This window comes from Catharus ustulatus, chromosome 1 (genome assembly GCF_009819885.2).
Source record: "Catharus ustulatus isolate bCatUst1 chromosome 1, bCatUst1.pri.v2, whole genome shotgun sequence".
NCBI classification, from domain to species: domain Eukaryota; kingdom Metazoa; phylum Chordata; class Aves; order Passeriformes; family Turdidae; genus Catharus; species Catharus ustulatus.
The window spans coordinates 1,200,957-1,228,880 of record NC_046221.1 but is presented as its reverse complement, the minus strand read 5'-3'; the positions used below and the strand labels follow the sequence as shown (position 1 = coordinate 1,228,880).

Below are 27,924 nucleotides of genomic sequence, written 5' to 3'. Positions count from 1 at the left end.
GAATCTTCCCAGTGCTTTTCCAGAAATATTTTGCCCCAGGACAAGGGTGAGGAGCACTTGGATGTCTCCCATCCAAGGAAAAATAGGGAAAACTGCCTGTTCAGGTGGTTGGGCTCCCAGCCCAGGTGTTTTCCCACCAGAGAATCCAGAGGGAATTCTGAGCCTGGCCCACCCCACACCTGGGAATGGCCCCTCCAAGGGGAGAGGAGGAGCAGGAATGGCTGCAAACACTGGGAACAGGAGAGCCAAGGAGAAGGAAGGAAGCTGGGAATGAAGGAGAAATCCAGGAATTTTCCAGTTGCTCTTTGCTCCCTGGCCTCCCCTGGAAGCAGGAATGGGATTCCTGCAGGTGGAAAATCCTCATGGAGGAGCAGGGAGCAGTGGGAAGCAGCAGATCCTGGCACAGGGACAAGGATCCATCACCCTGGGAATGATCCACCAGGGAAAAAGCAGCAGGATGTGGGAATTACCAGAACAGCTCTTGTCAGCTTGGCAGATCCCACCTGCTCCGCTTTTCCAGAGAAACAGGGCTGGGATCACCCCAGGAACCTGGATCACACAATAACCTGGATCAGCACATCCCAGGAATCGTGCCTGACCTGCTGTGGCCACCTCCAACTTCCATGGGCTCAATCCCACTGCTCCTCAAATTTCCATGGATTCAATCCCACTGCTCCTCCAACTTCCATGGGCTCAATCCCACTGCTCCTCAAATTTCCATGAACTCAATCCCACTGTTCCTCCCTCCAACTTCCATGGACTCAATCCCACTGCTCCTCCAACTTCCATGGATTCAACCCTGTTGCTCCTCAAACTTTCATGGATTCAATCCCACTGCTCCTCACATTTCCATGGATTCAATTCCACTGCACCTCCTCCAATTTCCATGGATTCAATCCCACTGCTCCTCAAATTTCCATGGATTCAATCCCACTGCTCCTCATATTTCCATGGACACAATCCCACTGCTCCTCCAACTTCCATGGGCTCAATCCCACTGCTCCTCCCTCCAACTTCCCTGGATTCAATCCCACTGCTCCTCCAATTTCCATGGATTCAATCCCACTGCTCCTCCAACTTCCATGGACTCAGTCCCACTGCTCCTCTTCCCACTCCTCTGCAGGACAAGCGACAACTTTTCCCACATGGAACTGTTTTATTAGGAAAAGATCCATTAACAATAAAAAACCCCAAGAGGGGGAACAGGAGCTCCTGGAGGGTCGGGAAATTCCGGGAGCAAAGGAAATCCCACGTGACACTCAGCTGGATGCAGAGCAGCCAACAATTCCTGAGCCACACAGCCCCTTCCCACAGGAATTCCAGGGCTGGATATTCCCAAATACTGAGCCTCAAGGAGTCTGTGCACAGGAACAGGAGCACCAATCCTGGGAAATGATCCAGCTTTTCCAACAGCTGTTGGAATCTCCCTCCTTTCCCAGCGAGTCTGGATTGACATTCCCAGCCCCAGCCTGGAGTTTTCCCACTTTTCCTTGCTCCAAGGAAGTTCCAGCTAACTGGGGGGTCTGTCCTGCTCCCATCAACCCCCCATGATCCCAGAAAGTTTTTCATGGAATTCCTCAGCAGCCAGAGAGGCTCCTTGGAGCTGCCTCTCCTCCAGGCACGGCAGGATTCGGGAAGTTTGGAAAAAAGGGATGAGCAGTCCCAAAAGGGGTCGGTGTGAGGCAGATCCAGAGCCTGTTCCTGATGGATTCTCCTCAGTCAGAGTCGCTCCCCTCCTGCTTTGCTGATCCCACAGCCGCTGCCAGCTCCTCCTCCTGCCCCTTCAAGCGCTCTCCTGCGGGAGAAAATCCATGGAGAAGGGATGGAGGGGTTGGATTGGGAGTGAGGGACCCCACAGCCTTCCCTTGGCACAATCCACGTGCTCCTGGAGCCTTCTGGGGAAGCTCCTTGGGACCAACATCTTCCCAGATGGATCTGGGAAGGGATCCAGCCCCACCAATCCCTCCCTGGCTCCCAGCATGGATCATGGAATCCCTCTGGAAATTCCCTCTGGAAATTCCCTCACGGATCAGCTCGGCGATGGCTCTCTGCGTCCTCTTCTCCAGCTTCTCCAGCTTCTTGGCCACATCCCGCTTCAAATCCCTGGGAAGGGAGCAGCCAGGTCAGGACAATCCCACAGCCAGGCAGGGCCCACCCTTCCCAGGGGAAATTCCTTCTTTTCCCAAGTGCCACCACTCCAAAACCAGCCCATTCCTCGGTGACAATAATTCCAAAGAATCGGCAGGAAAAGGGAATTGTGTCTTCCCCCACAGCCAGGAGGGTTTTCCAATTCCATGGAATGCTCAGGGTTGGAAGGGTCCTTAAAGATCAGCTCATTCCAACCCCCCACAGGATTTTCCTGGCATTTTTAACCCTCAGATCAGGTTTTCCTGGATATTTCCAGCACAATCTCAAGGTGTTGGAACCCCCTGCTGCCTCCAACACCCTTTTCCTGGGAGCAGCATTCCACAGGCACTCACCAGTCAGGTTTCCTGGGAGCCAAGTTTGCCAAATCCTAGGGAAGGAGAGGAGACATCAGTGAAAGCCAAAGGCAACATTCCAGCCTGGACCTGGCATGGAGCAGCTCCAGATTCCCAGATACAGATTTCCAGCTCTGGATTCCCAGATCCAGATTTCCAACTCTGGATTTTCCAATCCAGATTTCCAGCTCTGGATTTCCCAGATCCTGATTCCCAGTTCTAGATTCCCAGATCCAGATTTCCCAGATCCTGATTTCCCAGATCCTGATTTCCCAGATCCTGATTTCCAGCTCTGGATTCCCAAATCCTGATTTCCCAATCCAGATTTCCAGTTTCAGATTTCCCACTGCAGAATCCCAGACCCAGATTTCCCAATCTGGATTCCCAGCTCTGGATTCCCAAATCCTGATTTCCCAATCCAGATTTCCAGTATAAGATTTCCTGCTCCAGATTTCCCACTCCAGAATCCCAGACCCAGATTTCCCAATCCAGATTTCCAGACCCAGATTTCCCAGTGCAGATTCCCAGCTCTGGATTCCCAGGAATTCCAGCTTTACCTACCACCTCATCGATGATGGGCTCCGGCTTGGCCGCTTCCAGCTGCTCCTTCACCGTGTCCTCCACTAGATGGGGGAACAGGATCAGTGTTGGAAAACTGGGAATTCCATCAGAGCTCCAGGCTGGGCTCCCAAAAGCTTCCCCAAAACCCCATTCCCACAGCTTTACTTAAAAACATGGGAGTGCATCCCTTTGGTATCCAAACCCTTCTGGAGACTTCTAAATATTATCTGGAATTATGGAAGCCTCTTGTCCCAACATCTGCAGAGATTAGCTGCTGCAAAGGTTGGGAATTTTGCTCTCCCTGACTCATTTCCAGGCCTGGGACACTTTGGAGTCGAGCCCAGGTCTTGGGGAAAGGTCTGGAGATGTCTGGGATAATGGGAAAACACTCAAGGAAAAAGCCACAGGGAGCACAGCCCACTCCAGCACATGGATTTCATGGAATCAAGGACAATTTCAGCTGGAAAAGCCCTCTTGGATTGAGTCCAAACATTCCCAGCACTGCCCATGTCCCCAAGTGCCACACCCACAGGGATTTCAATCCCTCCAGGAATGGGGCTCCACCACTGAGGGACAATTGGAATTTTCCCAATATCCAACCTGGCTATTCCCCCTCTCCCATCCCTGCTCCCTGGGAGCAGATCCTGATCCCCCCAGCTCCTGTCAGGGAGTTGTGCAGAGCCAGAAGGTTCCCCCAGAGCCTCCTTTTCTCCAGGATAACATTCCCAGCTCCCTCAGGAATTCCCCAGCTCCCTGGACACACTCCAGCCTTCCCATGGCTTTCCTTTCCCATGGAAGTTTTAGGCTCCTACAAAAACACAAGGAAAAGCAGTGCCCAAATTCCCAGCCATTCCCAGCCCTCCCTTTTTATTCAGGGCACTTTTCAAGGGAATTATTCCAGAAAAGTTCCAATTTCAGGATCCAGGGAACTCCCTCACATCCCCCTCAGGTGATTTATGGAAGTTGCAGGTGAGGAAATTCCAGCCCCAACGCCCTCAACTCTGGACTAAGATTTCCTTCAAGATAAATCCAACCAAAACCAGCCAGAATTTCCAGGAGGCTCCTCCAGGGAGGCTCCTCTGAGGATGAATCCTTGGATTTGGGCCTGGGAGTGTTGCCACCCCTCTTGTGCAATGCTGGGTGTGAATATATTCCAGATATTCCAACCACTCCAGGCTCCATGGACACCTCATCCCAGCAGATCTCCCACCTTGGGAAGAGCAGGGAGCTTCCCAAGCCCTGGTTTCCCTTCCCACATTCCCAGTTTCTCCCACCTGAGGCCGGTTTGGCCGGGGGCAGCTTCCTCTTCTTCAGCTCCGCGTCCTCGGGATCGTAATTCCGCAGCTTGATCTCCCTGGGAAAAGTGGGAAGAGCATGAGAAAAATCCAGGAAAAATCCAGGAAAAGCAGGGATGTTGGAATCAGGAGCCAGAGACAGCTGAAATCATGGAATTGTTGAGGTTGGAAAAGCCTCCAAGATCATCAAATCCATTGATCCAGCCAAAGCCCCCATGGATCTGTGTCCCACATCCATGGATCACCAAGCATAGGGACTCTCATTCCCCTATTCCATGAGGAATATTCCCAATATCCACCCTGAGCCTCCCCTGGCACAGCCTGAGGCCATTCCCTCGTGTCCTGTCCCTGTTCCCTGGAGAAGAACCCAACTCCCACCTGGCTCCAAGCTTTTGGGTCTAAAAACTGGGATACTGAGGATGGAAACCTCAGGGAAGAACCAAAATCATGGAAAAAATTCTTTCAGGGAAAGCCAGGAGGAAGAAAAGGATTATTGGTTATCCAAGCATTTCTGGAAGTGCCAAAATCAGGGAGCAAATCCCAGTTCTGGAATAAATGGATGGTGGAGCCGAGGGAATGAGGAACCCAAACAGTACCTGGAAGTTTTCCATGTTTTCATCTCCTCCAGGAAAACTCAGGAGTCAGGATTGAGCCACAATTCCAGGATATTCCCATCTAATTTGGGCTTTAATTGGACACCCTCATTCCCATGAGTGATTCCTCACTGGAGCCAAACCCTGCAAGCCTCAAGACGAATTCCCAAAGCCACAATCCCAGAAAATCCAGCTGGCAGGAGCTCATCCAGGACACTCCTGAGGCCACGGGATCCATGGGATACATGGACAGCTCAGCCCACAGGGATAATGAAGGGGATGAGGCTCAGGGAATTGGATTAATCGGGATAAACACTCCAAGAGAAGCTTGGGAAGCAGAGGACCAGGATTTTATGGAAAGCACCAAAAAAATCCAACCTTGGAAGTCAGGAGAGCATGGGTGGAAAATCCAACCCTTCCCAGTCCAGCACAGGAATCTCTGGGCCAAGAGTCTGGGGAACACCGGGATGTGCTCCAGGACCTCACTCAGGTAAATTATGGAATTTGAGAATGGAAGTGACCCTTGGGATCAGGGCCATGGGCAGGGACACCCCTCATGATCCCAGAGTGCTCCAAGCCCCATCCTTGGACACTCACAGGGATCCAGGGGCAGCCACAGCTGCTCTGGGAATTCCAGCCCAGCCCCTCCCCACCCTCCCAGCCTGGAATTCTCTCCCAAAAAGGAATTGGGAGGATTTGGGGAGTGCAGCATTCCACTGGGAATCCATGGGCACTGCCAGGGGTGGCACATTTCCTGGTTTGGCATGGGAATATCCTAAATCCACATTTCCCTCAGGCCTGGAGCTCCTGGCTGGGGAAGCAGGAGGGATCCCAGCTTTTTTGGGAGGAGGCCCTTGGCAGCGGCACGCCGGGAATGTGCGGAATGCCCGGAGTGTTCCCGATGGAAACCAGGCCCCTCTGAGCTTGGCTGGTGCTTCACTGTTCCAGCCCCAAGGGTTTTATGGAACAAACAAGTCCATGGATTTTTCCAGGCCTTCTGGCTGTGACAGCAGCACTGGGAATGGTTTTGCCATGAAAAGCTGGAGCAGGGATTTCCTCCGGGGTCACGGGCTCCTTGCTCCTGTCGTTATTCCCAAAAGTCACTTGGAGCTGCTTCAGGAGCAGCTTCCCAATCCTGCTCCCTGAGGATGAGAATTTCACCTCCAGGAACAGCAGGAAAAATGTCTGGAGATCATGGAATCATCCTGGAATGGGCTGGGTTGGGAGGGAGCTGAAGGATGATCCCATTCCATGGCAGGGACAGCTCCCACTGTCCCAGGCTGATCCAGCCTGGCCTTGGGAACTTCCAGGGATCCAGGGGCAGCCACAGCTGCTCTGGGAATTCCAGCCCAGCCAGGAATCCCTTCCCAATATCCATCCATCCCTGCCCTTCTCCATTCCCTGTGTCCTGTCCCTCCATCCCTTGTCCCCAGTCCCTCTCCAGCTCTCCTGGATCCCTTCAGGCCCTGCCAGGGGCTCTGAGCTCTCCCTGGAGCTTCTCCTCTCCAGGGGAACATTCCCAGCTCTCCCAGCTTGGATCCAGCCCTGGAATTCTCTGGATTTGCTCCAGCAGGTGCTGCTGACATTCCCAGATTCCTCACCCAAGGCACTGAAGGAGGAACAGGCAGAGATCCAGGAGAACCCACCCTGAGGAAAAGCTCTTCCCTGGAAAAGCTCCCAAGTGTGTCCAAGCCCATCCTGCTCCCAGAGAGGCTCTGCAAGGAAGAAATCCCAAAAAATCCCACCTCCCTCCACACCAAACTTGCCAGGCTGGTTGGCTTTCCACGATGTGTTCCCTGCTGGATTAAGGACTGGGAGACATCCAGGTGATCCAGAAGATGCCAAATCCATCAGGATTCCCATCCTGTTCCCACAGGGAGTTTCAATATCCATAAATAAAACCAGGACAAAGGCCCCATTCCATGTGGAGTGTGGGATCCTGGGATTCCAAACCATTCCCACCCAACCATGGAACAAAGGACAAACCTCATCCATGTTTTTCTGCGGCTCCTCCAGGCTGGGATGGATCCAAACCCAACTTCCACCCTTGAGGTTCAACCAAAGGGAGCCCTGGAGGCACCTTGGGAGCACCCAGATAACATCCAGGATAACTGCTGGAATTCCCAGGATCAGATCCATGATCCTGGAGCCAGCACAAGGATTGGGAGCAGAAAATGCTCCAGGCTTCCTCTCATTCCCAGGAATTCTGACACCCAAAAATCCATGCCCTAAACACCAAGGGGTGGATGAATTCCCACTAATGATTCCTGGGAAAAAGCAGAGTGCTGGGAAGAGCCAAGGAATGTGCAGCCAAGGGCTGGAAGGAGCAGGGTGTCACCTCTGGAAATGTGGAAAAACTCCAGGATCACTCTCCAGGAGGACCCAGCCAGGACTGAGATCACTGGAAGCTCCCTGGATCCTTCACCAGGGATGGATCAGCTCCATCCTGAGGGAAAATCCTCAGCACCCTCAGCTCCAGAGGGAGGAAGGCACAAAACATGGATCAGAACCTCCAGGATGGAATTTTTCCGATGCTCTCAGCTTCCAGGTAGATTCAATCCCTGTTTTCCAGCTTGGAGTAAAATGTGGCAGATCCCAGCTTTGCCCACTCCCATTCCCACCCCTGCTCCTTTTCCTGAGCACATTCCCCATGGGAAGGGATCCCTGGGATTCTCCATATCCCAGTCCAATCAAACCCTCCCCCTGTCTCAGCTCAGTCCTGATTTTTTTTTTTTTCCATTCTTTTCCTCATCCTCACCCCCTTTCCAGACATTTCCACACTCTGGGATGAAGGGAATCACGTCCTGGCGAGCCCAGCCCCCTCTGGAGCAGAATCCCGAGGGATTTTCAGGCAGGGATTAACAAACAAAAGCGCAGGGGACCTGCCCGGTGACATTCCAGAGGCAGAATTCCTCAGGGAGATCGAGTTTCCCAGCCTGCTCCTCCCCCAGAGCTGGAACTCCCAAGGAGAACTCGGTGTCCAAGGGCAGGAAAAGTAGATTCATTTTTCCTGAAGCTGGAAAAGCGAATTTATTTTTGTGCCATCCCATTCCAAGCTTTTCCTTGTGATATAAATGAGAAATAAAAGTTTTAATTTGCAATAAAATTTGGATTGTTTCATTTTATACAGATAAAGCTGGGGAGCAAAGAGGGCTCACGTTTCACCTGAATTTTAGTTTCCAGCTTTTTTTTATAGCGTGTTTTTTTGTGGTAATTAATAATTTTTGGTTTTTTGCTGTCATAATTTTTTTAGGTGAGCAGTGGTACCTGAAATAAATAATTTATGTGAAATATATATTTTTAATACATATATATTAAGGTTTTAGGAGTTTGTTTCATAGATAAGCATTTGGGTTTGGCAGATAAAGCCAGTAGAAATTGGGAAGTTTTGGTTTTTGCAGATAGACAAATAGACTTTAATTTATTAATAAAATAAAGGCAGGAAGTCTGATTTTGTAAAATTAATCAGAATATTGTAAAGTCTGACTTTACAAACTGGGAGTAGATAGAAATTATTTAGAAACATCATATTCATAACAGGGGGATTTAAAAGAGAATTATTTAATCCCATTTTTCCTCTCTCTCAAGTGTCACTTCTATTTACACAAACCTCAATACTTTTATGATTAACACGAATTTTTATCAATTATCACACTTGGATTTTTAGCTCCACTTTTCCCAGGGAATTCCAGGCTCCAGCAGGTCCCCAATTCCCAAACCCAGCGTTTTACCCCGCGGGAATGAGACGGAAAGGCTGAGATCCTCCCACACCCTTTTCCTGGGAAAGGTGGAGCAGCAGCTCTGCTTCCTGCTCCACACAAAAATCCAAACGATCCAAGTTTCAGGGAGAATTCCCAGAGTTTGGATCGGGGGTCAGAGCTGGGGATTTGCAGGAAAATGAGAAGGAAAAACGGGATGGGGAGGTTGGATTGGAGCAGGAAGTGGCCAAAAAAAATTGGGAGCACAATCCAGGAAAAATGTTGGGAAAACTGGAGCTGAGGGGATCCTGTCCTTCCTGCAGCTGCTGGAACAGGAAAGTTGGGAATTCCATCCCTGGAAGGGTGACAGGAGCAGCCTGGGGTAGTGGGAGCTGTCCCTGCCCTTGGAATGGGATCATCCTGAAGGCTCATTCCAGCATTCCATGGAATGCCTTCCCCAGGGAACTTCTGGAAAAATCAGCAGAGGGGAAAACATGGGGAAGGGGTCAGAGAATCCCAGAATTCCAGAATGGGTGGCTTGGAAGGGACTTAAGGATGATCCCACTGCATGGGCAGGGACACTTCCATTATCTCAGACTTGGGCACTTCCAGGGATGGAATTTGATGGGATTTCCCCATATCCTAAGTAGCTGAGAGGGAATTCCCTAAATCCATTCATAACCAGAGGGAAAAGCAGGAAAAAATATTCTTGGCTACCTCCCAGGATGACTCCATGCCCTGGCAGGGAGCTCCAGCTCCTCCTTCCCAGAGTTTTCCCTCTCCAGTCATTCCTGAGGGGGCAGAGCCTGGGATTAGCTGGGAATGCAGAGCCTGAGGAGGATTCTCAGGATCACAGGGATCCAGGAAGCTTCCAAGCCAATCCACGCTGGAATTCCACACCTGGATGGGCTGAGATGGAGCTGAAGCAGCCAGGAGAGAAAAATCCCAGGATTCTGCTCCATCCATTCCCTGAACCATCACTTCCCTATCCCAGAAAATTCCTTCTGCTTGGAAAATCCAGCCCAGCTCCTGGAAGTGTTTTGGAGGGAAGGGAGATTCCAGCCACCAGGACTCCTCCTTTCCCAAATCCAGATGAAATTCCAGCAGATTTTTTCCCTTTTTCCCCAGGCCAGCAGTGCCCAGCAATTCCCTTTTCCACAGGGAAATCCAAATCCAAGAGGAAATCAAGGGATGGGCTCTTCCAGATCCAATTCCCATGGGGAAAATGGACATTCCACGAGAAAACAACAGCAAATCAGAAGTTGGGAATTATCCAGGCAAAAATTTGGGATTCAAACATTCTCACGGAGCAGATTTTGCTGGAATTTGCCTTGGGAAATTCCCTCTGGATCCCAACAAAACAGGAAAATCCATAGAAAAGTGAAGTTTCCCCCCCACCCCAAAAGGGGGAAATCCCAAAGAATTCCATGAATTTGAGGAGAAAACCAGGATGGAATCTCCCACTCCACACTTTCCTCTCCACCTGCAACTTCCCTGGATTTCCCAGGAAATCATCCTGAGGCAGAGGAAGGATTTTGTCTGGATCTGCCACCGGATGAAGGAAAATCCATGGAAAATCTCATTTCCTGGTGCTGCTGAATGCCACAGAGCCCCTGGATCCCTCCAGGCAATCCCAGGATAAAATCAGCCCCAAGCAGGATTTTTTTGGGGGGATTTGGAGGATGAATTCCTCATTCCACATCTGCAGGGGTGGGAAAACCAACCCGGATTCCATCGGCTGTGGCTCCAGTGGCAGCGCTGGAATCCGAGAGCTCCCGATCCTTTTATTATTCAGGAGCTTCCCAAGCTCTGGTTTCACCTCCAGAGCCTTTCCTGGCACCAGCTCCAAGCACAGAAAGTTCCCTCTCCCAGGAAATTTGGTGCTTCCAGCCCCAAATCCCTGGGGGATTTTTCTCTGTCATTCCCCCCCCCAAAAAAAAAAGAAAAAAAAAAATAAAAGGAGGATTTATTTCATTTTTCCCTGGTTCATTTCTCCCACAGAGGAAGGTTTTAGGGATAAATCCATGGGAATAGGCCACATTCCATGTTTTCCACACAAATTTGTGATCCCAAAAAAAGCCCTGGTGGGATTTTCCCAGCAGGAAAACGCCTTTGGAATCAGCTGGGTCTGCCTCAGCTGCGATTGTGTCCCTGTTTTCCAGGGAAAATAGCCACAGGAATCCATGGAAAAACACCAATCCCTGCTCAATCCATGCAGGAATGGCTGGGAATTCAGCTCAACCTCAGGTTTTCCCTCTCAATCCGTGGAATTTTTCCTCCAAGTTGAATCCACCTCATCCCAAATTATTTGGACCCAAATTCCTACAGAAAATTCCTATTTAATCACAGAGAGCCAAGGGAAAAATCCTCCTGGGAAACACATTCCAGAGGGAAAAGGGGGAATAAAGAAGGAATTACCTGTGTTTGACTGGCTCCTCTTCCTCATCTTCTCTGGGAATTTTGGATTCAGGTTCTCCAGTCTCCTTGTTCTGCAAAAAAAAAAAAAAAAAGGGATAATCCCTGAGATTTTGGTTTCTCTGGAAAAGCAGGAGAGCAAACAGCCCCAAAATCCTCTGGGACTGGGATATTTTTGGGAATCATAGGAAGAAAGGATTTGGGAATGAGTGATGAGAAGCCATAAAAATTTGGGAATTCACAGAGCAGGGTTCTTTTCTTCACTAATTTCTCTTTTCCAGTTCCTCTGGAATAGGGAAAGAGGATCTGGCAGCACCAGAAAAAAAGCAGTGGAATTCCCACTTCCAATCATTATCCAGGCAGGAGCAGGGGTGGAATGAGCACTGGAATGAGCAGCTATGGAATTCTGGAATTCTGGAAGGAAACAAATTTCCCAACTTCCCAAAAAAAGCAAGAGCAGCCCCAGATTTCCCAGGAATGGCAGCAAGGATGGACACAGCACACACTGCTCAGCTCCACTTATCCCAACTTTTATTCCATGGAAGATGATTGGGAATAAGGAGATTTTAGCCCTCTCCATTCCTAAATTTCCTAAAAATTTCCATTTTTTCCCTTTTTTTTTGGTGCCTTTTCCTACAGGCACAAAAGGCTTGGATGGGAAGGGATCCTAAGGATGATCCCATTCCATGGGCAGGGAATTCCCACTATCCCACACTGCTCCAAGCCAGCCTTGGACACTTCCAGGGATGAGGCAGCCATGGAATTCCCTGGGAATCCCTTCCCAATATCCCAACCCTGCCCTCTGGCCCTCTGGAACATTCCCTGTGTCCCATCCCTTCTCCCAGCTCCAGGATCCCAATATTATCCAGGAGCTCTTCCAGGCCTGGGAATGTTTCCCAAACTGCTGACTCATTCCCTGGATTTCTCTTTTCTCAAACTCTGTTCCACAATCCAGGTTAAAAATTACATTCCCAGCAAACAGGGAAAGGAGCCAGGGGCTGGAATTTCAAGTTCAGCTCCTGCTCCAAGGGCAAGGAAAATATTCCCTTTTTTTTTTTTTTAAAGGGAAAACCAACAATAATCATCCCTCAAATTCCAAATTAATTGTTTTAATTCCCGTTTTAAAGCCCATTAAAACTTTGGGATACTCCCAGGAATTCCCTGCTCCTCAAATTCAATAAAAACTGGGAAGAGCCCTCTGGAATTTTCTGCTGGTCAATGTTTAGCTACCCTTGAATCTGTGGAATTCCAAGTCCCTTCCCACACTCTGAGTCCTTCCCCATTCCTTTCCTCTCTTCATTCCCCTCACTCCTGCTGGAATTTTATCCACAGGGTTCAAAGATAAGGAAACACTTGGCAAAAACATTCCCAAGGAGCCCTGGCTGTTCCCACTCCTGACAATTCCTGTTTTTCCCTGGCTGTTGGAATATTGGGATATTCCCATCACAAGCTTCCCCAAAATTCCCAATTTCAGCTTCTTTCCTATTAAACCCCAAGTGTTTTTAAAGGCTTGGGGATATTCCTAGAAAATCAGGGCAAAGGTTTTCCAGGAAGCTGTGGGAAAAAAAGGGAGGGAAAGGAAAGACTTCCCTAAAACAGGAATGGATCCCTCTCTGCCCTCCAGGAGTTTTATCCTGGCTGGAAAAACTTCCCAGGGCTCTGTTTCCACAGCAACACTTTTCCCAAGCCTTTGGCACTCCATTGCTCCAGCAAAACAAATCCCAGCAGGGAATAAAAAACAGCAAAGTTTACATAAAATAAAAAAAAAAATACAGCTGGGTTGTTTTGGGAACGTTTTTTAAAATACATTTTACAATACATTAATTTGTTGTATATTTATAGTTTTTTATATATAGTAAAAAAATTTTTGGGAATTATTTAGTGTGGTTGGTTTTTTGGGTTTGTTTTTTTTTAGAGTATGTGTGTTTTGTGGTTTTAATTTTTTTTTTATTATTTCTTAATTTGGGTGGTGGTTTTGGCTTTTTGTTGATAATTGTCCTGTCAGTAGCAGGGTTTTTATCACACATTCACAGGCTGTTATTTTAATTAGGTGGGGAGCTTAAGCATAATATTTTTTAAAAAAAAATATGTTTAATTTTTGTTATTACAAAAAAAATTAAAACTTACATTTATACAGAAAAGCTATTTCAGCATTGTATATATATGTATATTTATATTTCTGTATATTTATATTTCTGTATATTTATATTTACTTATGTATATGTATATATATATAGCATTTATTTCAATAGTTGTAAGAGTTTCAATATTTCAGTTTAGTTCAGTAACAGCAGGAAAATCCTGTGGGAAGAGCAGTGCCAGCCCTTCCTCCTGCTGCAGCCTCTCCCACCAGGAAGGGATCCCAAATATTGTCCCAGCAAGGAAATTTTTCCTTAAATTGTGAGAAAAGTCCCTCATCCCTTACTTTTCACAGAAAGAAAGGAAAAGTGGGAATCCCAAAGCAGGAATTCCTAAATTCCCAGATTTTCACTTAAATTCTCTGGAATATTTTCCCACAAAAAGCTTTCCCACAGCTCAGCCTCTGCTGGATTCCCTGGGGAATTCCAGCACTGCAGACAAAGGAGGTTCCTGGAGCAGATTCCCATTTTTTCCACAAAATTTCCAAGCAGGAATCTCTTTATTCCATTGATTTCTTCTCCTCTCCCGTTATTTTTTCCACCTAAAGATTTTTGGAGAATTTTCCTTGAGGGAATCTGACCTGAAAACTGAGGGAGCAGACAGAAGAAATTCCCTTTTTCCCCTGTTTTTGGTGCCTCCAACCCTGAGAATCCCAAAAAACCCTGAATTTTTCCACAGGCAGGACACAATCCAGGTTTCCCCATTCCCATTATTTTCAGGGAAAAAAAATAATGTCACTGGAGTGACAGGAAAACTGCAGGAAAAGCAGAATTCCTTAACATAAGGGATGCAAGAAATGGGGAAAATTGGGATATTTTCCTTCTTTCAGCTTCTCCCTAATTTTTAGGAAGTCCTGGACTTCCAAGCATTTTTTTTTCCAGTGCAAATCCATTGCCCTTGAAACGTTTCCCAGAGATCTGAAGCTCAGGATCATTTGCATTCCCTGCATTTCTGGAATTAAGGCTGGAAAACAAAGGGATGAGCTGTCAAAGGGAACAGAACCAACCGGGAATAAAGGAAAGGGATAAAAGCCAGGAAAAGCCTTTCACAGCTCCCAAAAAAAACAGGAAAAAAAAAAAGAAAAAAAGCAGGAAAAAGCTTCCCAAGGACCTTGAGCTGCTCCACAAAATCTGCTGGAATTTTCACCAGCTCAGGATTGTCCTGGGGCGGCTCCTCCTGGAATATCCAGCGTTGATTCCCTTTAAAACCTGGAATTCCTGTTGGAATCACAGCCTCAGGTTTGCTTCCCTATGGATTCCAGGCCTGGAATGTTCTGGGTTCCCAGTCCATGGAACTGGATGAGCTTTAAGGCCCTTTCCCAAAAGAAATCTGGGATTTCAGGATACTCCTATCTTTAACAAAGCAGGAATTTCAATCCAGACCTTTTCCACATCACGACAGAATTCCCAAATTTCTCCCCTAAGGGCTGGGAAAAGTCTCCCTCCATATCCAAGCTCTTTTCCAGGAGTTTGGAGCTCCAGTGTCCATCCTCCATCCCTCTGGAATGACACTGGATCCACCCAGTTGGAAAAATTTCTTTCCCACCCTCAGCTTTCCATTCTCAGAAAACCAGGAATTCTCTGTTAAAAAGCAAAGAGCTGCTTGGAATTCCCTGCCTTAGGAATGGGATGACCTTGAAGGTCCTTCCCAACAAAGCATTCCATGAAAAAGAAGGAAAATCAGCAGAATTCCCAACGGGAATGCTGGCACAGCTGACCCCAGGGAGGCTCCTTGTCACTCCTCATTTCCATGGATCCCATCCCAAAGCTCAGCAAAAAGAGCAAATCCAGCTGGAATTGCAGGAGATGAAAGGAGTTTGGGATCCAATTTTAATCCTTTTTTAATGGAGAGGGATGAAAAGGGGAAATTATGGAAAATCTCTGTGTCCATTGCCATGGAGATGGGAATGGCAGGGGAGATTAACGAGCAGCAGGAAAATCCAATCCTGGCAATTTTCTGCTGGATTTTTTTTTAGGAATTAACCCTCCCATGGAAAAATCCTGGCAGGAAACAGGGAGGTTGTATTCAAGGAAAAGAAGGAAAATTGTTGGAATGGGAGTTTTTTCCAAGATTTTGCCTCCACTGGTAATGGGAAAAGAGGGTCTGAGTTCTGGAATCCTGGAATTCTTGGAGATGGAGTGCAACCTTGGTCCCCAAGGGCCAATCCACAGGGATTCCAACCCCTGCAGAAATGGGAATTCCCAGGGAGCAGGATCTCAAATAATATCCCAAATATTCCAGAGGCAGCACACGGAGGGGGTGAGGAATGGGAAGTGCCAAATCCTGTGTCCCACCACATCCCAAAAATCTCGGGATCCACGTGGGACCCTCTGAGACCCCAAAATCCTCAAATCCTGTCCCACCCAAAGAAATGAGCATCCCTAATATCCAAAAAAACCTCAGGATCCACGTGGGATCCTCTGATTCTCCCCCAGCCCCTCTGGGACCCCAAAATCCTCCAATTCTCTGTCCAATCGTATCCCAAATAACAGAGAATCCACCTGGGATCCTCGGATTCTCCCCCAGCCCCACTCCAGCCCCTCTGGGACCCCAAAACCCAGAAACCCTGTCCCAAACAAAGAATTGGGGATCCCAAATATCCCAAATAACTCAGTATATACATGGGACCCTCTGACACCCCAAAAATCCTCAATTCCTGTCCCACCACATCCCAAATAACTCAGGATCCATGTGGGATTCCTATAACACCTCCAGCCCTTCTGGGACCCCCAAAATCCTCAATTCCTGTCCCATCACACCCCAAATAACTCAGGATATACATGGGACCCTCTGACACCTCTAGCCACTCTGAGACCCCCAAAATCCTCAATTCCTGTCCCATCACATCCCAAATAAATCAGTATATACATGGGACCCTCTGACACCTCCAGCCCCTGTGGGATCCCAAAAATCTTCAATTCCTGTCCCACCACATCCCAAATAACTCAGGATCCACGTGGGACTCTCTAACACCCCCAGTCCCTCTGGGACCCCCCAAATCCTCAATTCCTGTCCCATCACATCCCAAATAAATCAGTATATACATGGGACCCTCTGACACCTCTAGCCGCTCTGGGACCCCCAAAATCCTCAATTCCTGTCCCACCACATCCCAAAATAACTTGGCCCCTCTGGCTCTCCCCCAGCACCCCCAGGCCTCTCCAGCCCCTCCAGGCCCTTTCCGCAGCCTCGGCCCCACCGCGGGTCCCGTCCCAACGCTTCCCCCGCGCTCCCCGCGCCCAGCCCGGCCCCACCTGCAGCGTGCGCTGCCTCAGCGCCTTCAGCCGCTCCCGCCGCTTCAGCGCCTCCTCCTCCAGCCGCCCCAAAACCAATCCCTCGGCCTCCGCCGGGCCTTCCATGCCGCCCCCGGGCGCCGCCATCTTGTTCCCTTGTCCCGCCTGCCGTACAGCGCGCGGTGCGCATGCGCGCCAGGCCGGGCGTGCCGAGCGCCGAGAGCATCGATGCGGGAAATTGATGGGGGGGTGGGAGTGGGAAGGTAAAAAAAATTAAATATTCACTATTTGAAAATGGTTTAAATTGAGATTAAAACGGAAAATAAGGAGAAAACGGCGGGTTTTGTTTGTTCAGGGTGTCTCCAAGGGGGAGCAGGGCTTAGCTGCGCTAATTAATGTTAATTATTTGGGGGGGTGGGGTGGGGCTGTGCCTTGCTCACCCCCTTTTATCAGCCCGTTATGAATATGGAAATGCGGGAACAGGGGAGGAGGAGAAGCAGATAATGGGGAACGGGCGCTTCCTCTCGGCCCAGCAGGTGGAGGGGAGTCCCCGCCCCCCCCACACCTGGGGGAGGTGCCCGGGCTGGGATTGGGGGGGTCCGGGGGGGCGGAGCCGCCGCTCGTTCCCAGCCGGGCCGGCCCCGGGCATGGCTTCCCGGGAGCGGCTGTGCGAGCTCTGGATGCTCTACTTCGCCAAGGTGAGCCGGGCTCCGGGCACCCCCCGGGCGGGCACAGGGGCGGGGGTACCCCCGCACCCCCCCCCCCCACCCCCGCTGGTCACACCCCCCTGTGCCCCCCCACCCCCCAATCCCGCCCCCCGCTGTGTCCCCATCCCCTCCTGTCCCCCTTTGTCGCATCCCCCCGTTCACTGTGTCCCCCCCTCCACGCCCGAGCTGCGCTGTCACATCCTGCGTGTCCCCAAACCGCCCCCCCCGTTGTGTCCGCGCCACCCCCGTGCTCCCCCCCCCACGCCCCGTTTGTCACCGTGTCCCCACCCCCCGCACGCCGTTGTCACCTGCGGGGTGTCCCCAAACCCGCTTGGCTCCCAGCGCCATCCGTGACCCCCCCGGGGACACCGCGGGGACCCCCCCGCCCATCGCGCTCCCCCTTTCCCGCAGGGAATTTGGGGTCCCTCTGCCCCTCTCGGCCCTGCCCGGGGGGTTTGGGGGGTCCCTGAAACCCCCCCGGGAGGTTTTTTGGGGGTTCCGCGTGTCCCCTCCGCTCCCGGCGCCACCGCCCGGCGACAGGTGCGCGGTGACATTGGAACGGCGACAGGGTGGGGACAGCGGGCTCTGACGGGGGGGGGGGGCTCGGTTTTGGGGACCCTCTGCTGAGTCCTGGGGGTGTCCCCAAGAGGGTCCCTGGGTGGGGACGCCCCCCAGGCCACCCCAAAAGTGCCTCGTGCTTCGTTTTGTCCTTAATTACCCCGGGGGGGCGGGTCCTGGGGGAGAGGTGGCACCCAAGTGTCACCCCCGGCCCGTGTCACCCCCCCGCCGCGGGTTGGGGTGACCTGATGGATTTCGGGGGGAAATTGCTCCCCCAAAAGCTCGCCGTGTCCCGGGGAGGTGGCCGGGGACGCCAGGAGGGTGGGGGACATCCATGGGGCCATCCACAATGTCACCCAGGACCCTCCTTCACCCCAGAACAAGGTCACCCCACTTTGGGGGGACACAGAGGGCTTGGACACGTGCTGTGACATCGGGGGGTGACATCGGGACAGGTGCCACTCTATCTGGGTGGCTGTGACTGTGTGGGGACAGGTGCCACACCACTGAGGTGTCTGTGGTTGTACAGGGACAGGTGCCACATGGGGAAAGTGTCCATGGTCCCATGGGGACAGGTGCCACAGCCTCAAGGCATCTGTGGTCATCCAGGTGCCACACCCCTGAGGTGACCATGGCCCTGTGGGGACAGGTGCCACACACTTGAGGTGACCATGGTGATGTGGGGACAGGTGCCACACCACTGAGGTGTCTGTGGTCCTCTGGGGACAGGTGCCACACACCTGAGGTGACCATGGTGATATGGGGACAGGTGCCACATGGTTGAGGTGTCCATAGTCGCAGGGGACAGGTGCCACTTGGTCCAGCTGTGTGGGGACAGGTGCCACTGTGCCAGGTGCCCATCTGGGGACAAGTGCCATCCATCAGGTGGGTGTGTGGTGGCAGGGCACACAGATCACGCTGTCGAGTGTCCGTGGGGACACTGTGGTGTCACCAGACTCTGATGGCCCTGCAGGGTCCCATCGTGCTGTCAGGGCATCTGCAGGGAGACAGGTGGCACCCACAGGGGGACAGGTGCCACTTTTCGGGGTGTCCTGCTCACTATGGATGGCCATGCCACCTCTGAGGCACTGGGGACATGGCCAGGGCCCAGTGTCACTTCCCCAGGAGGTCATTTAGCAAAACCCCGTGTCCCCAAGGCCCTGGCAAGGACAAGGCTGGGGGGACATGGCCCAGGTGATGGCAGTGTCACCTGAATGGCAGTGGCCCTGTGGGTGGCCCGGGGATGGCCGCGTTATCTCCGGTGGCTTTAAACCAGGACCGAGCTCCTGTCACCGGCGCTGGCAGGGGACAGGGCTGTCCCCTCCGAAGGGGTCGGCGGGAGCGTGAACCCGCGGGGTCACTCGGTGCCACCCGCGGCGCTCCGTGCAGGGGGGGTGACATCCCGGTGGCTTTGTCGCTGTCACTTTTTGGGAAACTCCCGGCGGAGGGGCGGCATTCCCGGTTCGGGTTCCCGGTTCTGCTTCCCGGTTCTGCGCTCCCGGCTCGGATTCCCGGTTCTGCGCTCCCGGTTCTGCGCTCCCGGCTCGGATTCCCGGTCCTGCGCTCCCGGTTCTGCGTTCCCTGCTCGGATTCCCGGTTCTGCATTCCCTCCCGGTTCTGCGCTCCCTCCCGGTTCTGCGCTCCCGGTTCTGCGCTCCCGGCTCGGATTCCCGGTCCTGCGCTCCCGGTTCTGCATTCCCGGCTCGGATTCCCGGTTCTGCGCTCCCGGTTCTGAGTTCCCAGCTCGGATTCCCGGTTCTGCACTCCCGGCTCGGATTCCCGGTTCTGCGCTCCCAGTTCGGGTTCCCGGTTCTGCACTCCCTCCCGGTTCTGCACTCCCTCCCGGTTCTGCGTTCCCGGCGCTCCCAGGCGGCTCCGCGCCGGCCGAGCCCAGAAGCGGCCGAACCGGCTCTGCCAGCCGGGAACCGGCTGCGACAGCACCGGGGAGCGGCACCGCCACCGGCACCGGCACCGCGGGCTCGGGAGGGCACAGCCGGAGCTCCGGGACAGCCGCTCCCGGTGGGCGCACCGGGAATTTCGGGACCCCAGCCCTGGGTTTGGGATGCAGCTCCGGGTGGGTGCCCCGGGAATTTTGGAACAGCAGCTCCAGGTGGGCGCACCGGGAATTTCGGGAGCTCAGTTCCGGGTGAGTGCCCCGGGAATTTTGGGACAGCAGCTCCAGGTGGGAGCGCCGGGAATTTCAGGGTGCAGCCCCGGGTGGGTTCCGCAGGAATTTCGGGACCCCGGCTCCGGGAGGGCGCACCGGGAATTTCAGGGTGCAGCCCCGGGTGGGTTCCGCAGGAATTTCGGGATGCTGAGAACCGGCAAACTCAACGCTGGGCAGGGACAGGGCAGGATTTGGGGTTGGATTTTCAGGGAATACCGGGATAAGCTTGGGGGCACCGCGGTGTCCCCGAGCGGAGCCGGTGTCCCCAAGCGGAGCCGGCAGCGGGGCAGGAAGCGCCGTTGGGGCCGCGGGTGACTTGGCATTTCCTGAGCTCTGGGGCTTTTTTGGTGGCTTTGCACAAGCGACAGCGGTGACAAAAAAAGGGGGGGGCCCCCCCCTAAACACCCCACACACGCACACCCCGTTCCGGCCCCGCTGCGCCGGCGCTGCTCCCACGGCTGCGGGGTCATGGATGGCCGCGGCCACCCCCAGGGACAGGTACCGGCTCTGGGGACACCCCGCTGGTCCCCAGGGATGCGGGAGCTCGGGGTGGAGCGGGAAATGCGGGGGGGGAGGATTTTGGGGTCCCCCCCGCTCGCCTGGGGGAGGCATCGGAGCCCCGGGATCCCGGAAAATGGGGAGGCTGGTCCCCGTGGGAATGGGGGGACACCCCGGGGGGCTGCGCTGGGACTTGGGGGACCCCAAGGTGGCACTCTGGGGTCCTCAGGGATCGGGGGTGACCCCAGGGTGCTGCATCGGGGTGTGGGGGTCCCCACGGTGGGACCCTGGGGTGCACAGGGACTGGGGTGACCCCAAATTGATGCATTGGAGCCCCCAGGGCTGAGAGTGACCCCAAAGGGCAGCGCTGGATACTCAAGGACCCTAAAGGTGTCACACTGGGGTGCTCAGGGCTCTGTGTGACCCCGAGGTGCATTATTGGGGTGTTCAGGGATGGGGGTGACCCTAAAGGTGCCACATGTGATGGCCAGGACAGTGGGTGACCCCAAGGAGCAGCACTGGGGTGCGGAGGAGCATGGGGCACCCCAAAGGTGCCCTGTAGGGATTGCTCAGGGACTGGGGTGACCCTAAAGGTGTCACTGAGGTGCTCAGGGTTGGGGGTGACCCTAAAGGTGTCACTGGGTGCTCAGGGACTGGGGTGATCCTAAAGGTGTCACTGAGGTGCTCAGGGACTGGGGTGACCCTAAAGGTGTCACTGAGGTGCTCAGGGACTGGGGTGACCCTAAAGGTGTCACTGGGGTGCTCAGGGACTGGGGTGACCCCAGGGTGCCCTGTTGGGGTGCTCAGGCTGTGGGTGGGGGTGTCCAGCCTGGGTGAGCCCCCTCTGTCCCCGTTGTCCCCCCGCTGTCCCCTCTGTCCCCGTTGTCCCCTCCGCTGTCCCTGCTGTCCCCACTGTCCCCATTGCACAGCCACGGCTGGGCCGGGCAGGACCCACTGTGTCCTGATTGGCTGCAGGGACAGGTGCTCTGCAAGCTGATTGGTCGGTGAGTTCCACAGGTTGAGCCGTGCTGGGCTCTGATTGGCTCAGCACCTCCACAGGTTGTGCGTTTCTGTGCTGTGATTGGTCAGCGAGCCCACAGGTAGTGCTGTGCTGGGCTCTGATTGGTCGGAGGCTCCCAGGGGGTGTGTCACACACCTGGGTGGGCGTGGCTGCTATCTCTGGCTGTGATTGGCCAGTCCCTGTGGGTGGGGCCCATGGAGGGCTGTGATTGGCTGCTGTTCCCAGCCCCGCCCTCCCTTGCAGAAGGACCTGTCCTACCTGCAGCAGTGGCTGGAGGCCTTCGTCACCAGCTTCGAGAGGGTCATCGCCCTGCCCTCGCTGGAGCCCCGCAGGTGGGACCCCAAAACCCTGGGGTGACCCCGCTGAGTGACCCCAAACATCCCTGAGTGACCCCAAACACCCTTGAGTGACCCCAACATCCCTGGGTGACCTCACACTGCTTTGAGTGACCCCAAACATCCCCGAGGGACCCCAAACCACCTTGAGTGACCCCAAACAACCTCTGTGTGACCCCAGACATCCTTGAGTGACCCCACACCGCCTTGAGTGACCCCACACCACCTTGAGTGACCCCAAACACCCCTGAGTGACCCCAAACCACCTTGAGTGACCCCAAACACCCCTGAGTGACCCCACCCATGATGACCCCAGAAGCAATGGGTGACCCCTTTAAGTGACCACCAGCATTGCTGAGTGACCTCCAACACCGCTCAATGACCACTCTGGGTGACCCCAGCACCCCAAATGGCCCCCCCAAGTGATTCCATTGATGACCCCAACATCCCTGAGTGACCCCCCCCCGAGTGACACCCCACACCCCTAAGTGACCCCAAATCCTCGGGTGTCCCCAAACCCCCCGTGGGGCCCCAGACCCGCGGGTTGCTGTGTGTGGGGGTTGTGGCTCCTCATCCGCTCTCCGTGGTCGGAACCATCCGGTGCCGCGGGCGGGGTTTGGGGGGGCCGTGGGGACAGGGGGGGTCACATCCTGCACCCCGATCCCGCCCAGGCCGGAGGATCCGGGCTCGGAGATCCCGGCGCTGCCGCGGGAGGTGCTGCAGGTGCTGAGCCAGAGGCTGGGACACAGCGTGGCCCTGGGGACACGGGACGGGGACAGGGGGACGGGGCTGGGCCAGGCCCTGCTGCTCCTCAAGTTCTTCATCATCATCTGCAGGTGGGTGACCCCAAATCCCTCCATCCCCCTTTACCCACTTGCTCCCAGTCCCGAATTCCCAGCATGGAGCAGCTCCAGTGTCCCCCATCCCCAGGTCCCAGTTTGTCCCAGCGTCTCCTCTGAAGTGCATCCCATCTTTAAAAATAAAATAAAATATTAATACTACTAATACTAACTATACTGCTTCTGATAATAGTAATAATAGTAATAATATTAATTATAACAAAAGTAGTAATAACGGTAATAGTAACAATAATAATAGTAATGGTAATAATAGTAATAGTAACAGTAGTAATAGTAGTAATGGTGATAATAATAATAATGCAAAATAATAAAAATTTTTAAAGTATAATCATTAAAAAATAATGTTATTAACCCCCAAAATTCTGTCATTCCTCCCCAATGCAGTGTCCCTCCAGAAGTGCATCACGTCTGTAAAAACAACAATTAGAAAACCATGATTATCCATAATAATATTAATAAATAATAAATTTATTTATAAATTATTATTATTAAATATATTTATTATAAATTATTCATTTAATAAAAATATAGTAATTGAAAACTATTATACCTGCCCAAAATTTCATCATTCCCTCCCAGTGGAGTATTCTCTCCAAAATGCATTATATTTCTAAAAATATTAATTAGAAAATCATTAATAATAATAATAATAGTAATGTAATACAATAAAAATATAATTATCAAAAACCATCATTCCCCAAAATTCCATCATTGCCCCCCAAATTGCAATACATCTTTAAAATTATAATAATAAATGTTATTTTTATTGTTACTAGTAATATTTAGTAATACAATGGAATATTAAAAATTGTTTCAAATATAATAATAATAATGTTTAATAGTATTTTCCCTGCCCCAAGCACTTTATTCCCTCCCAAATTTCCTCCTTCCCCTTCCCAAATTTCCTCCCCTCTCTCCATGCCGGATGAATTCCTGATGTTTTCCTTTCCAGGAACCTGGAGAACATCCAGCCTGACAGGACCCCCGGCTGCCTCCCGCACGTGCTGCGGCTGCTGCGGCTCTGCGGGAACCAGGTGGGAACGGGAGTGGGAACGGGAGCGGGAATGGGAGCAAGAATGGGAGCAAGAATGGGAGTGGGGGCAGGAATGGGAGCGGGAATGGGAGCAGGAATGGGAGCAGGAATTGGAGCAGGAAGGGGAATGGGAGCGGGAACAGGAATGGGAACGGAAATGGGAACAGGAGTGGGAATGAGAACGGTAACAAGAATGGGAACAGGAATGGGAATGGGAACGGGAATGGGAGTGGGAACAGGAATGGAAGCGAGAATGGGAATGGGAGTGGAAATGGGAATGAGAATGGGAACGGGAGTGAGAACGGAATTGGGAATGTGAGCAGGACTGGGAATGGGACTGGGAACAGGAATGGGAGTGGAAATGGGAATGGGAGTTGGAATGCGAATGGGAACGAAAATGGGAATGGGAGTGGGAACAAGAATGGGAATGGGAGTGGGAACAAGAATGGGTATGAGAACAGGAACGGGAACACTCATGGGAGTAGGAACAGGAGCAGGAATGGGAACTGTCATAGGAACTGTCATGGAAATGGGAACGGGAATAGGAGCAGTCATGGGAATGGGAACGGTCATGAGAATGGGAACGGTCATGAGAATGGGAACGGTCATGGGAACGGGAAAGGTCATGGGAATGGGAACGGTGATGGGAACGGTGATGGGAATGGGAACAGTCATGGGAACGGGAAAGGTCATGGGAACGGTGATGGGAACGGTCATGGAAACAGGAACAGGAATGGGAACGGTCATGGGCAGGGCCTGATTGGCTGGGGAGGGGCTCACTGCTGATTGGTCCATATGTTATGTGAATCTGGGTTCTGATTGGTCAGGAGCTCTACGGGTTGTGCTGTGCGGGGATTTGATTGGTCAGTCCATCCACGGGTTGTGTGACTGAGTTGTGATTGGCCAGCATCCCTGTAGGTTGTGCCATACTGGATGCTGATTGGTCAGTGCATCCCAGCTTGTGCTGCTCTGAGCTCTGATTGATTGATTGATTGATTGATTGATTGATTGATTGATTGATGATCCCATTCTCCCCACACAAAGCAGAGTTTCCCCCCACAACAAAACACATCCCATTTTTTTGGAGCGTGTCAGGGATTAAAGCTCGGCTTTCCCGGCAGCTGCGGAGCATCCCAGGGGACGAGCGGAGCCGGACACAGCTGGGAAACGGGACACAGCTGGGAAATGGGACACAGCTGGGAAATGGGACACAGCTGGAGAAGGGAACACAGCTGGGAAATGGGACACAGCTGGGAAATGGGACACAGCTGGAGAAGGGAACACAGCTGGAGAGCCGGGAGAATGGGGCACAGCTGGAAAATGGGGCACAGATTGAGAAGGGGACACGACTGGAAAACGGGACACAGCTGGAGACGCGGACCCAGCTGGAGAACGGGATGCTCCACGCCCTGCACCTCTGCGAGTGCTTCCTCGACCCCTACCAGACCTGGCGGCGGCAGCTGAGCGGGTGAGGGACACCCCCACACCCCAAAATCCCTCCCCATCCTGCCTTCCCCCACCCTCACCCCTCTTTTTCCAGGGAATCCATCAGCGCCAAGGAGAAGAACAAATACAAGTTCGCCCCCGCCCCGCTGCCCCCCGAGTTCGGTGCCTTTTTCCAAGGTAAAGTCGGGATTTGGGAAAGGGAAAGGTGGTGTGGTATCCTGAAGTGTGGAGGGTGTCCAGGGATTGTGGGGGTGCTGGGGCAGGAGTGGCATCAGGGAATATTTATGGGATCCATGGAGGGATGTTGTATTCAGGGCTAGGTACTGATCCAAGGACCCAAAAAGATCCTAAATCTGCTCGAAGTTATCCTGTACTCATCCTATAAATGTGGGGTCCCACAGCTGCTCCAGGTTATCCTGTACTCATCCCATAAATGTGGGATCCCACTTCTGCTCCAAATTATCCTGTACTGATCCCGTAAATGTGGGGTCCCACACCTGCTCCAGGTTATCCTGCACTCATCCCATAAATGTGAGTCCCACACCTGCTCCAGGTTATCCTGTACCTCTCTCAGGATTATTATAGGATTCCATGGCAAATAGAGGATCCTATACCTGTTCCAAGTTATCCTACACCTGCCCCAGAAATTTAGGATCCTGTACATGCTCCCGTGCCCTGGGAAGAGGAAAGGGATCCCAAAGCAGGAACTGAGCCAGCACCACCTGCAGAACCCACAAAAAGCAACACAAAGGGGGATTTTTTCCAGGGAAGCCCCAAAAATCCCCTTTTGAGGCAGCACCGTTGCAAAAATCCCCTCGAACTCTGCCCCGTAAATCCCCGACTGAACCCGAGTGTGGCACAAATCCCCTTTTTTGGGGACAAAACCTCGTTCTTGGCACAACCAGAGCTGGGAAACCTGGAGCATCCCCATCCTCTCCATCACCAGCAGGGTCCAGCACCCCCATGGGGTGGATTTGAGTAGGAAAGGGATTTTTCTCTATTTTTTGGGGGTAGAAAAATTATTTTTCTTGCCTATTTTTAGCTAGAAAAGAGCGTTTTTCTGTGGGGTTTTGTTTTTTGGTTTTGTTGTTTTTTTCTGTTTGCTCCTCTGCTGAAATCTTTCCCTCCTCATCCTCACAGAGAGTTTCCAAGCTGGGAAGCAGCTCCCAGAAACGATCCAGCTCCGGATTATCCATCTTTTTGGAGCCATCCTCTCTGGATCCAAGGTACCCTTGGCAAGCAGATGGGGAGGAGCTGGGCTCCTCATTCCAGGGATAAATCCCAAAGGTTTATTCATTCCAAGGCTGGAATTAAAACACTGAATTTTCCAAAGCTTTTAAAAAATCCTGTTTAACATTCCAGCTTTAAATTCAGTGGGATCAACTCAGAAACATTAAATTATGTAATTAAATTGAAGAATTAAAATAAATAATAAAATAAAACAAGATAATAAATCAGAACAAAATGGTGAATAATATAATAAAATTATTTAAATAATTTATTAAATTAAGAATTAAAGAATGCAATAAAACAAAGTGATAAAATATAACTAGATAATTAAATAAAATAATTAAATTAAGTAATAAAATGAAATAATTAAATAACAGGAATAATAAAGCAAAATGTGTAAATAATTAAATTATTTTTAAATAATTAAATCAAATCCTGTTCTTAATTTAATAAATCTTTTTAAATCTTAATAATAAAAATCTTAAGAATTAAAATCTTAAGAATTAAAATCTTAATAATAAAAATCTTAATAGTTTCATAAATCTTTTCTTAAATTATTAAATTGTTAAATATAATAAAGATCAAATTACTGAATCAACTTATTTTCTTGAACTATTAAATTTAATTTTTTAAATTAATTTAAATTAGTTTTAAATTAATTTTAAATAATTAATTTATGGGAAGCTTTTAAGTTGCAGCTTCACCTCCAGTTCACCTCTGGGCCAGAAGCTGAAAAATCCTTGGATTAATAAATAAATTAATGGATTAATAAATAAATTTGGAGCTGAAATCAGCTTTAATTTCCGCAGCAATTAAAAACCAATTCCAATCAATAACTCCAAAATCGGCTGTAAATCAATTCACACCCCCAGGGTAAAATCTGTCGATAAATAACGGGCTCAGTGTCGGGTTTCTGTCGCGACGGAATTCCCACGTGTCCCCAACCCCGCAGCCCAACGCGCTCCAGGCCATCACGCCGGCGGCGCTGGAGGTGCTGCTGGGGGTGCTGCAGCGGGGTGGCAGCGGGGCCCCCCCGTCCCCCGCGCTGCTGGAGGTGACGCTGCGCTCCGTGGTGGCCGCCGTGCACGTCCTGCACGGCTCCAGCCCCGGCGCCGGCCCCGTGTCCCTGCGGAACCTACTGGATGGATACTTCAGGGTGCTCAACTCCCACCTGCCCGCGGCATCCCTGGCGCCCGAGGCGGCCGGCGGCCTCATCGCGCTGCGGGTGCTCATGTTGGGTAGGTTGGGGATGGGATGGGCTTTGGGAATGTGGGGATGGGATGGGATGGGATGGGATGGGATGGGATGGGCTGGGATGGGATGGGATGGGATGGGATGGGATGGGATGGGATGGGATGGGATGGGATGGGATGGGATGGGATGGGATGGGATGGGATGGGATGGGATGGGATGGGGCTGAGCCAGGCTCTCTGTCTGCAGACGCCATCCCGGCCATGCTGAGCTGCCAGGACCGGCCGGTGCTCCAGGCCGTGTTCCTCAGCAACAACTGCTTCGAGCACATCATCCGCCTGCTCCAGAACAGCAAGGTGTGGGCTGGCGCCATCATCGTCCTCATCCCCGTCCTCATTTCCATCCTCATCGTCCATCCCCATCATCCATCCTCATCCTTCATACCAGTCCTCATCCTCATTTCC

General features: G+C 51.8%; 2 protein-coding genes across 2 annotated transcripts in view; one reads left to right on the top strand and one right to left on the bottom strand.

Annotated features, from left to right (window-relative positions):
- Nucleotides 1–1,136: 1,136 nt before the first annotated feature.
- On the bottom strand, nt 1,137–16,655 carry CCDC12 (coiled-coil domain containing 12). The gene is made up of 7 exons (XM_033066755.1): nt 16,436–16,655; nt 11,046–11,116; nt 4,316–4,395; nt 3,042–3,103; nt 2,481–2,515; nt 2,027–2,103; nt 1,137–1,795 (listed from the first exon to the last, which is right to left on the bottom strand). The coding sequence occupies exons 1-7, from the start codon at nt 16,559–16,561 to the stop codon at nt 1,716–1,718; spliced, it is 531 nt and encodes a 176-aa protein (XP_032922646.1). The 5' UTR covers nt 16,562–16,655; the 3' UTR covers nt 1,137–1,715.
- A 68-nt stretch (nt 16,656–16,723) lies between these two features.
- NBEAL2 (neurobeachin like 2) overlaps nt 16,724–27,924 on the top strand; it is a 28,560-nt gene continuing 17,359 nt past the window's right edge. The window contains 9 exon segments of the mRNA XM_033066746.1: nt 16,724–17,112; nt 21,609–21,697; nt 22,372–22,536; nt 23,513–23,594; nt 24,715–25,061; nt 25,134–25,216; nt 26,180–26,265; nt 27,222–27,507; nt 27,710–27,816. Of these exon segments, the coding sequence (XP_032922637.1) occupies nt 16,810–17,112; nt 21,609–21,697; nt 22,372–22,536; nt 23,513–23,594; nt 24,715–25,061; nt 25,134–25,216; nt 26,180–26,265; nt 27,222–27,507; nt 27,710–27,816 (1,548 nt within the window). The 5' untranslated portion in view covers nt 16,724–16,809.

Bases quoted from the DNA above. Each gene is read 5' to 3' on its own strand.
- CCDC12 (XM_033066755.1), bottom strand. From the start codon at position 16,561: ATGGCGGCGCCCGGGGGCGGCATGGAAGGCCCGGCGGAGGCCGAGGGA. The intron at 11,117-16,435 runs GTGGGGCCGGGC...TTTTTTTTGCAG, and splicing joins TGAGGCAGCGCACGCTGCAG to AACAAGGAGACTGGAGAACC. The intron at 2,516-3,041 runs GTAGGTAAAGCT...CTCCTTCCCTAG, and splicing joins AGCCCATCATCGATGAGGTG to GATTTGGCAAACTTGGCTCC.